This window comes from Salvelinus namaycush, chromosome 1 (genome assembly GCF_016432855.1).
Source record: "Salvelinus namaycush isolate Seneca chromosome 1, SaNama_1.0, whole genome shotgun sequence".
Lineage (NCBI taxonomy): Eukaryota > Metazoa > Chordata > Actinopteri > Salmoniformes > Salmonidae > Salvelinus > Salvelinus namaycush.
The window spans coordinates 35,943,313-35,958,451 of record NC_052307.1 but is presented as its reverse complement, the minus strand read 5'-3'; the positions used below and the strand labels follow the sequence as shown (position 1 = coordinate 35,958,451).

Sequence of the window (15,139 nt, the reverse complement as noted above, 5' to 3'; positions counted from 1 at the left end):
GCACAACTGTTGTGATAGAACAGTTTTTTTATATACAAAAATAAGACAATTGTCGTGGAAACATGGCACAATGGTTGTGTAAACATTTTGGTGCAGACAAACTGTTGGATCACAAATCAGTTGTATCGCCACCATTGTATCACAACCGTTGTGTCAAAACCTCCGTGTGTACGGGGGACACAATGAGTGGAGAGAGACAGGCAGCCACTCAGTCGATTTCCTCAGGGACAACCTTTATCATGACGTCTTCGTTAGCTCGCCGCACTACCACGGACAGCGGACTGCCTGACTGGACAGCATCACTCACCTCGTCTGTGGTCTGGATGGGTTGCCCGTTGATGCTGATTATAACATCATGGTTAATCATGCCAGCACTGCATGGGGAACATGCATTAGAAAACAATTAACACTACACACACCTAGCCTGCTCCCAGATCTGTTTGTGCTCTGGACAACTCCGTTGATTGCCGTCGTTGTCAAGCCAATGTTTGGCGTGACGACAAGGAGTTGGCATGACAGCACAAAGACTGGCACTCAGGCTCACACACCCTCGCTGTTATACAAAACTCAACCTTTCTCTGACTTCCCATCTTATACCCTAAAGGAACAAGCGTTGACCTTTAGACTAAGTTGCAGATGCTGTGTCTTGATCCAAGAGAGAGAGAGAGATGCCGGTGGCTTCAAATCCAACAGATAATAGGCCAATCAGTACCATTCACCTATAGTTTTGTAGTGTTAGCCAGGCTGGCTTATTATTGGACCTAACATCTATTAGCCATTTTGATTGGCATTCAGATTCAGAAGCTTTTGTTTGAGAGGGCTGCTGCATGCATGTTTGTTTTCCATAGCTGTGGGGGCTACTTCCTGCTATTACCCACAACGACAACATATCACACAGAGCTATTGAGACGGATTTGAGCTCCTGACTGTTCTAGCTTTTTTTTGCATGGGGTAAGAGGGGATGTGGTTGAAAGTAATAGGGCTCTGTTCAAAAGTAGTGCACTATGAAGGGTATAGGGTACCATTTGGGGCATGGCCAGGAAGAAGACGTAATCAGAAACCTGCCTGTGGGTGACTGCTGGCTGGAGTGTAGTAGAGATCTGGACCAGTCTAGTCTAATAGCCTTGATAACCACAGGCCTGTCATTCCGTTCCTTTGAAAATATCCTGATGCCTCCAAACCCCTTTGTGCACAGCACTGTCTGCTAATCCATTTGACCAAGACCTAATGGATAAACAGACAAGCATCCTACTGCGCAGCACAAATCATACAGACTTGTTTCAGGTTGTGTCCAAAACCTTTTTAATAGTGAGTAGTGCTACTGTATCCTTCTTATATCCCATTAAAACTGCTTTGGTAATATGAATTTAATAACGTTCCTATTCAAAAAGCGCAATGTAACAGGTAATTGTCAGATTTAGGTCTGTACACCACTCAAATACACCAAACTATCATCTGTGAATAACATAGTAATGGTGGTATTGTCCCATTATCGGGTCTTCTGTGGGTGTTCCCACCATATGCCAATAATGAGAAGAAGTCTAAACTTGACTCGGCATGTGTCCTGAAATAGCCGCCTGTCCCGTCTGGCATCGGCACACATTTCAGCAAATAAACGCAGCGTCCAAATGAATTGTTTACGAGTGAACTTCAGCGAGTACCGTAAAGATTGTGCAAAATAAGATAAAGGAGAGCAATATCATTGCCATGGATGAGACAGCAGTCGGGTTGGACATGGTCGGCTTAACTACGGGGGATACAAGGCGCAACGAGGTGTGCGTGAGAGAATGGTGCTAAAGCGTTAAATCGGTATATGATCGGCAGCCTAGTCTTTGCAAGTCTGATCTGCGATGGATTTGTTATTATAATGTCTATACTGGTCACAACAAGCAGTGCGGTAGTCTTTTCAAAATTTTATTGAGCAAAAGCTGTGTGTGTTAAGGAAATAGATCCCCGTCTCTAATAAGCGGCAGTTGTGTTAAGTGATTAGAAGCAAATGTCTGGGATATTAATTTAAGTTTTACGGTAGTGCACTACTTTTGACCAGGGCCCATAGGACTCTGATAAAAAGTAGTGCACTTTATAAGGATAGGGTGCAATTTGGGATGCACACTCAGTCTTACCTGGAGGCAGCTGTTCCTGGGATCACTTCATAAACGTACACTCCTGAGCTCACATCTGGGAAGCCGCTCTCCCGCTCCCTCAGATCTCGGATCAAACTGGGAGGAGGAAACGGAGGATATTACACACAGTATGGCAAGACTTGGAAATGGTCACACACAAGATTTTAGCCAGCAACATTTTGAGAAAGGCAACAATTTGACCGTAAACTTAATATAGATTGTGGTTTAATCGGGATCAGCATTTATGGTGCATAGTAAACCTGCCAGTAATAATGGCAAGGTCTGCGTCCACAATGGCACCCTATTCCCTATATAGTACACTACTTTTGACCTGGCCATGGAAAAATGATACCTTCTGACCAAAAGCAGATCTTTACTCACTGAGTTGAGAGTTGAAGCATCCGGACACCCATGTATTTCTTTTTTGGCAGTGTCTTTCCTGATAACAATGCAGTAAAATAAGAACGGTTATAGAATACCAAATGATTGTATAGAATTGTGCCAAATAAGAATTTGATCTTAACTGACTTGACTAGTTAAATAAAATACAAATAAAAATCATCAGCAATCTGAACCAGAAAAGCTATCATGTAAATCATGGGGTATATTAGTGAAATAGGTAGTGAAGAATTAGTCAAACAAACCCTTGATTTGTCTGTCGTAGGAATCCGCAAGGAATTGCCGTATTCTGTCAGCAGGAATTGCAAAGGATATTCCTGCTGTGACCTTCAGAGTATTTATGCCAATGACATCCCCATCCTGGAAACAAGTCAAATTGAACATAACAAATTATGAATATAAACAGAATTGTAGCATTAAAATATGAAAATATGCATCTGATATACAGTACCAGTCAAAAGTCTGGACACACCTACTCATTCAAGGGTTTTTCTTTATTTTTACTATTTTCTACATTAGAATAATAGTAAAGAAATCTAAACTATGAAATAACACATGGAATCATGTAGTAACCAAAAGTTTGAAACAAATCAAAATATATGTTATATTTGAGATTCTTCCAAGTAGCCACCCTTTGCCTTGATGACAGCTTTGCACACTCTTAGCATTATCTCAACCAGCTTCATGAGGTAGTCACCTGGAATGCATTTCAATTAACAAGTGTGCCTTGTTAAAAGTTAATTTGTGGAATTTTTTCCTTAATGCGTTTGAGCTAATCAGTTGTGTTGTGACAAGGTAGGGGTGGTATACAGAAGATTGCCCTATTTGGTAAAATACCAAGTCCATATTACATCTCCATGTGTCGTTCCCACCGTGAAGCATGGAGGAGGAGGTGTGATGGTGTGGGGGTGCTTTGCTTGTGACACTGTCAATGGTTTATTTAGAATTTAAGGCACACTTATCCTTAACCAGCATGGCTACCACAGCATTCTGCAACAATACGCCATCCCATCTGGTTTGCACTTAGTGGGCTATCGTTTGTTTTTCAACAGGATAATGACCCAACACACCTCCAGGCTGTGTAAGGGCTATTTGACCAAGGAGAGTGATGGAGTGCTGCATCAGATGACCTGGCCTCCACAATCACTACCGACCTCAATTGAGATGGTTTGGGATGAGTTGAGCCACAGAGTGAAGGAAAAGCAGGCAATAAGTGCTCAGCATATGTGGGAACTCCTTCAAGACTGTTGGAAAAGCATTCCTCATGAAGCTGGTTGAGAGAATGCCAAGAGTGTGCAAAGCTGTCATCAAGGCAAAGGCTGGCTACTTTGAAGAATCTAAAATCTAAAATATATTTTGATTTGTTTAAAACTTATTTCAGATTCCATATGTGTTATTCCATAGTTTTGACGTCTTCACTATTCTACCATGTAGAAAATAGTAAAAATAAAGAAAAACCCTTGAATGAGTAGTCGTGTCCAAACTTTCGACTGGTACTGTACATTCATGGAATATGTACTTTCATTCAAGAAAGTTCCTTTGAACATGTCAGTCAACATTGTGTAATGTTCTGTTCTTTCCTGTGGTTCCAAGAATGTTCTGCTGTTCTGTTGTTTCCATGTGTGATGCTTAGCATGGTAATTCTCACTGAGTGAGGGAACAGAATGAAATGTGTATCCTTTTGGTGTATTTGAAAGTAAAGCAGTCTTTTTACAACATTAAGCTCGAGGCCACTGCTTTGATATATCCTATGTAATTGTGTACGCGTGCACAATTATGTTTTATGTAATTGCACTGCGCCAATGCAATGTTGTGCAAAAGCCTTCTTTTATAGACCACAAGGACTTAGATGGAAAAAATTATATAGCGGGTGAAAAAATGCCTTAAGCTTCGTCAAGGGCGACTCTAGGAGAATTTTCCTGCTTTGAGATCAATAGGCAGACATAAGTCATCACTATTACAGGAGTCTGCAGATAAAGAATGTTTCCTGTGGCGGATTTTAAAACAACAGATGTCATAGTAAAACATAGAATGGGGACCTTGAGCAGTAAGCCATATATAGAAAACAGAATTATGTCCTTGCAAATCTTTCCGAAATAAAAAAGGAAAGATACATAGCCTGCCTGCATTTCAAATGTGCTGATTTACATATTACAATCCTCTCAAATACAATATCAAGTAGTAAATCCCCTTACCAAGTTCACAAGTGGTCCCCCTGAGTTGCCATACTATAAAAGAACAGAGCAATAAACAAAAGGTAATGACAATTGTATTGCAGTGCAATGTTTAATCCAAAACAGAGACAAGAAGAGAAGATGGAGACATACAGTATGTAATGATATGTAAAGAGATGCACATGCAGTAAAAAATACTGCTGCTTGACAGCCATGTTTCACGCTTGCATCCTAAATGGCACCCTATTCCCTATATGGTGAACTACTTTTGACCATGCATGGCCTATAGGGCTCTGGTCAAAAGTAGTGCACTAAACAGGGAATAGGGTGCCAGTTGAGTCACAGACTATGACTCACGTTGATGATGGCGTCCGTCTGGATGTACTCCATGTCAGAGTCTTTGAGTCCCAGCTCCAGGCCATTCCTATGGGCCGTGCTGATGATGCCTGTGGTGACCGTGTTCTGCAGGGGGAAGAAAATTCAAACAAAGCTTCAATTCCAACTAATATCCAAGTGAGTGCTGGCCTTTTTCATGTTTGTTGTGATCTATTTGTGGTTCCAATCATCCTTTCATGTGTTTACGCAAGAGGATAACAGTTGAGCATGTTCCCTCCCTTTACCTGCAGGGAGAAGGGACTACCCACTGCCACCACAAACTCCCCAGGCCGAAGGTCAGACGAGTGGCCCAGCAGAAGCACCGGCAGTGGACTCTACAGAACAAGACAAACATAGAGATCATATAAATCACAAGTCCACTGTTTCATGTTGCTAGGATATCAATGTTCATTCTAGTGTTCTGTTTAATTATGTGAAGATAGTGGGTTAGCATCGCTACTGCCTTCCTGAGACCTGTAGTACTGTCCCGGAACCCAGAAATGTTTGGGCTTTTCTTTAAGCCGTGTCTGAGCCAGAATGGCCCATAGAGCAGGAACCTGTTTCTGAAGCTTGAGGCAGTTTGATGTAAAGTACACCCCCTGAGCAGGACGCTAGTTAGCTTTCCTGGGACAGTAGTATTGAAGGTGCTTCTGGAGTATGTTGTGTCAATAAGGCGTGGGTTTGAATCCCAGGTCTGCCATGGTAGAGATGGACTGTGTTGTAAAGGCAACTGTGGGCTTACTGACTGACACATTGCTGGTCCGGTTCATTGAGTCATCAAAGCTACTTCCTGATACTGTATATGCAGTAAGGGAAGACAAATCACCCCCCAAAAAAGGGAAAGAGGCTTTTCAACTGCTCTGTTAATACATTGGCCCTATCAACAGAATACCCTATAGCACTGAATCATCAGTAAAGCCAACAAGGCACTCTCACTCTAACCTTCACACCCAGCCTAAGCGTGTATCCGCATGCCTTTTCTTGTCGTGGGTTGAAGTATTTATATTGCTGGAATCTGACGATTACAGTTTGTTTCCATTGCCAGCCCCTCTAGGGCGTAAAGCCTTGTTCCATCACAGCCTCACTTGCAGGCAACTTTTGGGGTCTGCTGCAGCCTATGACCGCTTACTGTCTACCATCACAACTCATTCAATCTAATCCCTTTCTACTGCGTTTGTAGTCTCCACGGAAGTTTCTAGTTTTCTGAAGTATATTGTGTAGTGATGAGCTGAGTCAAAATGATCAGTTGTATTGCCTGTATGGTTTGTCCCTGGCCTAGATTGGGTTTTAGTGGACTGTGTTCTGGCCAGGGATCCCATAATGCCACATAAAGGAGCTGTTTACCCAAGCTCCTGTCGTTGCGGTGACAAATGTTTTAGTAACAGCACCACTTGCGAATACTTAAAAAAAAGGGCTGAAGCTGTGAATTTGTAAGACCAAAACAATAGCCCCTAGAGGAAAATTTGGCGACAAATTGACCATGTCAAGGAGTGGAATCCAATTTTGGTCAGGCGAAAGGTCCTCTGTCGCCTTTTTTATGTTAGTCACTGATGACAACCCAGTAGGCCAGTGGAAAACACCAAGCAACATTTTGTTTAAGGACCTGTGAAATGAGAGAAGGCCCTTGGAACAGCCTCATTTTAGGGAGGAGGAAAAGGAAGAGCACTCACATCCGACTCAATTTTGATGAGTGCAATGTCTAGCTTCGTGTCCACGTCCTTGACGGAGGCATCGAATTTGACACCGTTCTTCATCTCCACTTTGATTTTCTGCTTGTTGGAGAGAACGTGGGCGTTGGTGACAATCCAGCCGTCCTCTGACACGATGAACCCCGAACCACTAGAGACGGGGACTTCCTGGTTTGAAAATGCCAACCTGAGTGAAAAGACACAACAACCAATCAGGTTGCTTTCATCATACCAAAATATAAGGGAATCAGTTCCAATGAAGGGTTTGCGAAAAACACCCAGTCAACAAAATGCAGAGCTTGAAAATGAAGTATTGATCACAACTGTGTTAGACGCCTACTTCAATATGTTGCTGCAGAACGCATTGTATAGTACATTACTAACAGAAAGATTAAAGGGCTCCAATACTGTACTTGCTGCTTCTACCTCTTGAAAAGCTCTAGGTGCACCACAGCAGGGGCTATCTTATCCACCACATCGGCAATGAAGTTGAATTTGTAGCGGATACTTCCTGGGTCCAGGGAACCTGAGGGGACAAAATACAGAAAGACAGAAAGGAAGGTTTATTCATGTGAAACAAAGTTCATGCATATATTGGAGGTAGAATTTGCATACATTTCATATGTTGTTCATGAGCTGTAAACATTTTCATATTTATTAGGATACTAGTATATGGATTTTTTTTAAATAGAAAAAGCATAACATCTGTCAGACTTTTTCCAGCAGTTAAAAAATAGTGGGAGGGCAAAGTGGTAGGATTTAAGCCCTCTCTGAGCCTGATACGGGTATGCCAATTCTGAGCTTTGGGTTTGGTGCATGGTCTCCTTTATGAACACAATGACAAATACATGTATGATACAGGGAAGCACTTAAGGCAAGTAGTAGCATATCTTGGCATTTTTTAAATGTTTTCATTACAGTTGAAGGAACTTAGATCAGTAGGGATTTGCCCACAGGACCTGCGGGTCCTGACAGAGATCATTGCAGCACAGTCTGCATTTTTCATGCTATGGTTGGGAGCGGTCGGTCCGACAGACAACTTTGGGATGAAAATATTTAAGTTGTCCCGCAGATTATTTGGAAACAGAGACATTGTATTAAAATCACATCTTTGTTGCATTATTCACACACACTGCGAATTCGTTGCTTCAAGTTAAGTAGCCTACCTCTCCTCTCCTAATTGGGTGTGCGAGATCAAGTGTGCCTAGTACAGTTGAAGTCAGAAGTTAATATATCTTCACATGATCTCAGTATATACAGTATACACCCTTTCTGAAAGGCCCCAGAGTCTGCAACACCACTAAGCAAGGGGCGGCACCATGAAGACCAATGAGCTCTCCAAACAGGTCAGGGACAAAGTTGTGGAGAAGTACAGATCAGGGTTGGGTTATAAAAAAATATCCGAAACCTTGAACATCCCACGGAGCACCATTAAATCCATTATTAGAAAATGGAAAGAATATGGCACCACAACAAACCTGCCAAGAGAGGGCCGCCCACCAAAGCTCACGGACCAGGCAAGGAGGGCATTAATCAGAGAGGCAACAAAGAGACCAAAGATAACCCAGAAGGAGCTGCAAAGCTCCACAGCGGAGATTGGATTATCTGTCCATAGGACCACTTTAAGCCGTACATTCCACAGAGCTGGGCTTTATGGAAGAGTGGCCAGAAAAAAAGCCATTGCTTAAAGAAAAAAATAAGCAAACACATTTGGTGTTCGCCCGAAAGGCATGTGGGAGAATCCCCAAACATATGGAAGAAGGTACTTTGGTCAGATGAGACTAAAATGGAGCTTTTTGGCCATCAAGGAAAACGCTATCTGGCGCAAACCCAACACCTCTCATTACCCCGAGAACAGAATCCCCACAGTGAAGCATGGTGGTGGCAGCATCGTGCTGTGGGGGTGTTTTTCATCGGCAAGGACTTGGAAACTGGTCAGAATTGAAGGAATGATGGATGGCGCTAAATACAGGGAAATTCTTGAGGGAAACCTGTTTCAGTCTTCCAGAGATTTGAGACTGAGACGGAGGTTCACATTCCGGCAGGACAATGACCCTAATCATACTGCTAAAGCAACACTCAAATGGTTTAAGGGGAAACATTTAAATGTCTTGGAATGGCCTAGTCAAAGCCCAGACCTCAATCCAATTGAGAATCTGTGGTATGACTTAAAGATTGATGTACACCAGCGGAACCCATCCAACTTGAAGGAGCTGGAGCAGTTTTGCCTTGAAGAATGGGCAAAAATCCCAGTGGTTAGATGTGCCAATCTTATGGAGACTTACCCCAAGAGACTTGCAGCTGTAATTGCTGCAAAAGGTGGCTCTAAAAAAGTATTGACTTTGGGGCGGGGGTGAATAGTTATGCACGGTCAAGTTTACAGTATATTTGTCATATTTCTTGTTTGTTTCACAATAAAAAATATTTTGCATCTTCAAAGTGGTAGGCATGTTGTGTAAATCAAATGATACAACCCCCCACAAAATATATCTTAATTCCAGGTTGTAAGGCATCAAAATAGGAAAAATACCAAGGGGGGTGAATACTTTCGCAAGCCACTGTATCTTATATGCACAACGTGCCGACAGAATTTGATCTCTCTGTGCTGCTGACGGCAATTTTTTAAATTTGTATTCTACATTTTTTAATGATTTATTAGGGGGTGCTGCAGCACCCTCAGCACCCTTACTTTCCGCAGCTATGCTAGAGACCCTTGGAGCCTTCGGCCCCTATTCTGCTACCTGTTTGCTTGGATAGCTTGTCAGGTTGGTTTCCAGGGACCAAATTGATACCAGCAAGCTTGTGCCTGCTGAGCTCATGGCCTTGTTTGCCCACAAGGCAAATCAAGGTCTGAATGCAGCGAACACCCAGCCTGTAAGCCCACCTGATTGGCTGGCAGGAGGTGGAGGTACCTTTTATAGGCCACCTAGCTCTCCTCTTCTACTTAAAGGTTATTTATGACTCTCTTACTTTAGGCGAACTGGAAATCTTTGCCCCCCAAAACTATTCCCCTGCTGTTTCTCCTCTTCCCATTTATAGGGCATTTCTTCTCATGTAGGCTACAGCACGTTGCTTTCACACACACATTATCACATGTACTTTCCCTAAAGCTCCTGTGCACTACACCTTATCCTTAATGCATTCAGACACACGGTTTTGAGATTGATATTTGCATAGCAGCACAATGAACTAATCTCTGCGGAAACTTCTTTGAATGCAAATTTCAGCATGGCAAACAAAGGTACTCCTTTTGTCAAGACATATCCTTGACAGGACACTGAATATTTTTGCCTTGCACAAGGCTTCTTCACCCCCCCCTCCCCAAAACAACTTCTTATAAGCTACTAGTGCACTCTTTAAAATCTATGCCATTTTACAAACATATCACAATATTTAACACTTTCTACATAAGATGATTATGAGAACTGGGTGCATTCTCCTGGTGCTGTCAGAAGCCTGGGCTCTTTGGGAGACTGAGGTTGTGTGGTACCCTATTCCCTATACAGTGAGTATACCAAACATTAGGAACACCTTACTAATATTGAGTTGCATCCTCCAGAACAGCCTCAATTCGTCGGGGCATGGACTCTACAAGGTGTTTAAAGCGTTCCACAAGGATGCTGGCCCATGTTGACTCCAATGCTTCCCATAGTTGTGTCAAGTTGGCTGGATGTCTTTTGGATGGTGGGAAATTCTTGATACACACTGGAAACTGTTGAGCGTTTGTCAAACCGGTGCGCCTGGCACCTAGTACCATACCCCGTTCAAAGGCACTTAAATATTTTGTCTTGCCGATTCACCCTCTGAATGGCACACATATACAATCCATGTCTCAATTGTCTCAAGGCTTAAAAATCCTTCTTTAACCTGTCCCCTCCCTTTCATCTACACTGATTGAAGTGGATTTAACAAGTGACATCAATAAGGGATCATAGCTTTCACATGTATAGTCTCTGTCATGTAAAGAGTATAGTGCATTACTTTTGACCATTTGGGACGCAGCCTGAGAGATTGACTTGAGGGAGGCCATGGAGTGCACTGCATCTGTTCATGGATACTGTCCCTAGGCTCCACTGCCAAACCCTGATTGATGGTCAGAGCTTGGAATGCCTTGAACAATATAAAATACTGGGTGCACTGCACACATCACAAATTTTGTATTTCAGATAACATGCACTTTGAATGGATTCCTCTGGATATTACTTGGAAAAGATTTAGCTTGTTTATTTTCTCATTTTGAGATATAATTCTATTTAAAATTGTGATTCAATTATTTAACAATACTAGAATAACTTTGGTGAACGTGCCATCCATCACTGTGATGTGTCAGTAGTGATGGGGAAGAAAAAAAAATCAATATTATCAAAAATCAATCGTATTGTTTTGACTATCGCAATATTATTTTTTTGCGCTAATTGGCTGTACCTGCAACAAAACTCCAGTATTTTTATTTCATAGCTTGTACTCCATATTTTTAAACAGGGAGACAATTTGTTTTCAACAATTGTATTTCTATGACTGATCAAAACTAGCTTTCTCCAGGCTCTCTGTTGTCCCTCTGCAGCAGACATGGTGAGCAAAATGTTTGGAGCATCGAATCGCAATAACATCACATTATCGATACATATAGAATTGTGAGAATCGCAATACATACTGTATCGCCACTTTAGTATCGTGATGAAACCGTATCGCGAGGCCCCAGCCCTATATTTCTAGCCATATTAGACTGTTATACTCCTGTATGTTAGGCTACGAATCAACTAGAATCTCTGTAACGAACCCACAGAGACATAAAGCATAAAAAAAACACATCGCCTACAGCTTTTATACAATGAGCAAAGAAAAAACTGTCAACACATTCCACATGGCTACTTATTCAGGCTGGTGTTATTACTAAGAAAAGTTAAAGAGAGGTGATGAAATATTGTGTTAACACCTTTCTTGCCTGTAGTGTAGGTCTGAGGCCGTATGTATCAAGTTTCTCAGAGTAGGAATGTTGATCAAGGATCAGGTCCCCCGTCAATGTAATAAAAACAAATTGTGATCTAAAAGGCAAGACTGATCCTAGATCTGCACTCGCATCACTACTCAACACTACTCTGACACACTTTATTAATACAGGCTCTGTAACTGAGTAAAGTGTTGAATGTTGCTGCAAAGGTAGTCGACACAGCTCTGTTTTGTACACATCTTTGGCTCCCATGTGGAGGAATCCTGTCATGCAGTGAAATCTGAAGTACTGTTCTCTCTATGGTTGCTCTCTTAACCCCTCCACATGCTCCAAGCCTTTTATAGGCTGCTTCTCATTCAGGTGATTACAGTCCAATCACCTCATTCTTGTGCCAGTCCGTTAAACATTATGTGACACCCTCCAAAGCACACAGTAATTGGAAGCCATGTGGTTTGCACACCTGCTTTTCTCAGAAACCAGGAGGGGATCTAATGCATGGTGAATTTCTTATTTTCTCCATACACATTCTACTGTGGGTATAGCAACAATATGTAACCACTTGCTATGAGTAATAGGCCTAGATTGTGTTGCAATGGACACATTTCCGTTTAGGCATAACAACAGTTTTGTCAATAATAATGAAACCATTACCATGTCTAACACTTTCTGGCTGGCACAACATGGAACAGCAAACTGTAAACTGGCATTTGTTATCGTCTCAGATCCATCAAGATATCAACAGCTTGATCATGGAGCAAGTACTGAGTCCCAGTACCAGATTATTCACTCCTGCTCTCTTTGACTACTTTGACTGTGTACAATTCACCATCTCAAACCGTGCTAGAAAGTAATAGCCTACATCCGAATGCCTCCGTATTCCCTATATAGTTCCCATAGGGCTCTGGTCAAAAGTAGTGCACTATATAGGGAATAAGGTGCCATTTGGGATGGACCAACATAACATGTAGGCCTATGATTATGACCAAAAATCGATTGAATATGCTCAGGATCCGTGCTAGACGAGGAAAGAAAAAAACAGGGTTTATCTGATTGTATTGTAAACAACATCTACCCTAACGCACTTTGCATTTTAGCGTCGTATGGCATGTTAACAGGATCATTCTTTATCAAATAAAGTTGATCTGTCGATCCTTTATTCAATGAAATAATGTTTTATTGGTGGGCTTGGTTGGAAGGGATGTAGCAGTTCTGCCAAGGCTCTGGCCAGGGTGTTTCTTCTCTATTGGAGAAAACAATTTCATCAATTTTTCCTTACATAATTGGATCAGAGAGAGAATGAAAGGTGAAGCATTCTTCAGTAGGCTGTAAAACCAGATGATGGCTTGACCTTAGAGAGAAGCAGCAGTTTAACCTTCCTACTTAATAGGTTAATTACAATCCCTGACATACAGGATGTAGGCTACATGCAGCCTGGCTTACACATTGCAGTAGAGCACAAATACCCATGTTGGGTCAACTTGACAAGTAGTTAGGACTGTACAATCCAGTTATTCAACCATTAGGACTGTACAATCGATTTATTCAACAATTAGGATTGTACAATCCAGTTATTCAACGAAGAAAATACATAAAGAAAATACATAAACACAAACTAATGTCTTGATAACAATAGGCTACTTTGCATGGTAGACTGGAGATGAATAAATGTAGGCTATGAAACTTTTCTTCCTTTGGCCCTCAATACTCACCCGAATCACAGTGGCCTTTCTGAATCAAGATGACCGGGGGATTTATACTGAGTTCTGCTATTTTGTTCTCGGCTCTCAAACGGCACATACTGGGGTAAGTCCTTCCATCACTTCCACACACCGGCTCTGAAAGTGTGCAAACGCATGAACCGCGAACTCTGCGCTTTCCCGCTGGATATTCGCATGTCATTCCCTCGCCACAAAGGCCAATACCGCGCTCCCCGCAAATGTCACCTTCTCCAGACGCGCATACTGTGCAGCATCCGCAGCTGTCCTTCACTACACCGTAGTAACACCGTGATTCAGGTGCGACAGGACAGCGGGAGCCATCACAGACTTCCGGACACGGAGTTTGTCTCTTGCGAAGTAACCGCGCATGAACCACAGCGACGAAGATAATGCAAAAAACAAACTTTATCATGTTCAAAAAAAAGCTGATAACTCTTGTAAATTCAATTTGTAACCAAACAATGAACAAGGTCAAGTCCTCCTGCCCGTTTTGCGTATACCTGTCTATATCACCTATTTTATCTAAATGATGCCTTATTTGAAAATAAAATGCATGTGCAAAATGTGCATTCAGAATCCACAGCTTCAGGTTGGTCTAGTTTGCAGTTTAGTCTAAGTCTAAATGTCTTGTAACTGTGTTTCCAGTAGCAGCAGTCTGATTTTGAGCTCCACTCTTGCTTAGTCTTTTAAGTCCCCCAAGTGAACTCTCTGGAATGCAGCTGTGTGACTTTATGTAGAGGATTTGAAGAGACCCACAAGGAAGGAGCACCCTTTCAGTTTTTAGTACAGCTGTCTCCTGTGTGAATGATTAACAACACTCACATCAATGTAACTCACTTGATGACATATGACAGCATAAACCTACTTTTTTTGTGATCATTTTGAAGATTTATAAATTACAATTTCAGTGGGTTGGTTAAACATGTCAGCATAATATACCAGCCTGGTCTATTTAGTATAGTGTATGTTACTTGATGTTAGGTCACATTACATTGATTAGATGTAACATAGTAAATACGGAACACTTAAATTACACTGAATAAAAATATAAAAACGCAACATGCAACAATTTCAAAGATTTTACTGAGTTACAGTCAAATGAAATAAATTCATTAGGCCCTGATCTATGGATTTCACATGACTGGGAATACAGATATGCATCTGTTGGTTACAGATACCTTAAAAAATAAAGTAGGGGGGTGGATAAGAAAACCAGTCAATATCTGGTGTGACCACCATTTGCCTTATGCAGCGAATAGAGTTGATCAGGCTGTTGATTGTGGTCGGTGGAATGTTCTTCCACTCCTCTTCAATGGCTGTGCGAAGTTGCTGGATATTGGCTGAAACTGGAACACGCTGTTGTACACGTCGATCCAGAGCATTCCAAACATGCTCAATTGGCTACATGTCTGGTTAGTAAGCAGGCCTTCCAGGAATTGTGTACATGGGACCGTGCATTATCATGCTTAAACATTAGTAAATGGTGGCGGACGAATGGCACGACAAATGGGCCTCAGGATCTCATCACTGTATCTCTATGCATTAAAATTGCTGTCAATAAAATGCAACTGTGTTCGGTGTCCGTAGCTTATGCCTGCCCATACCATAACCCCACCGCCACCATGGGTTCACAACGTTGACATCAGCAAACCGTTCGCCCATACGATGCCATACACTCTGTCTGCTATCTGCCCTGTACAGTTGAAATCGG

The 15,139-nt window shown here is 42.0% G+C and overlaps 1 protein-coding gene across 1 annotated transcript; it reads right to left on the bottom strand.

Annotated features, from left to right (window-relative positions):
• Positions 1-208: 208 nt before the first annotated feature.
• On the bottom strand, positions 209-13,840 carry htra4 (HtrA serine peptidase 4). The gene is made up of 10 exons (XM_038998400.1): positions 13,420-13,840; positions 7,186-7,285; positions 6,742-6,946; positions 5,317-5,406; positions 5,054-5,158; positions 4,718-4,750; positions 2,768-2,882; positions 2,505-2,562; positions 2,124-2,219; positions 209-374 (listed from the first exon to the last, which is right to left on the bottom strand). The coding sequence occupies exons 1-10, from the start codon at positions 13,838-13,840 to the stop codon at positions 209-211; spliced, it is 1,389 nt and encodes a 462-aa protein (XP_038854328.1).
• Positions 13,841-15,139: the final 1,299 nt, after the last annotated feature.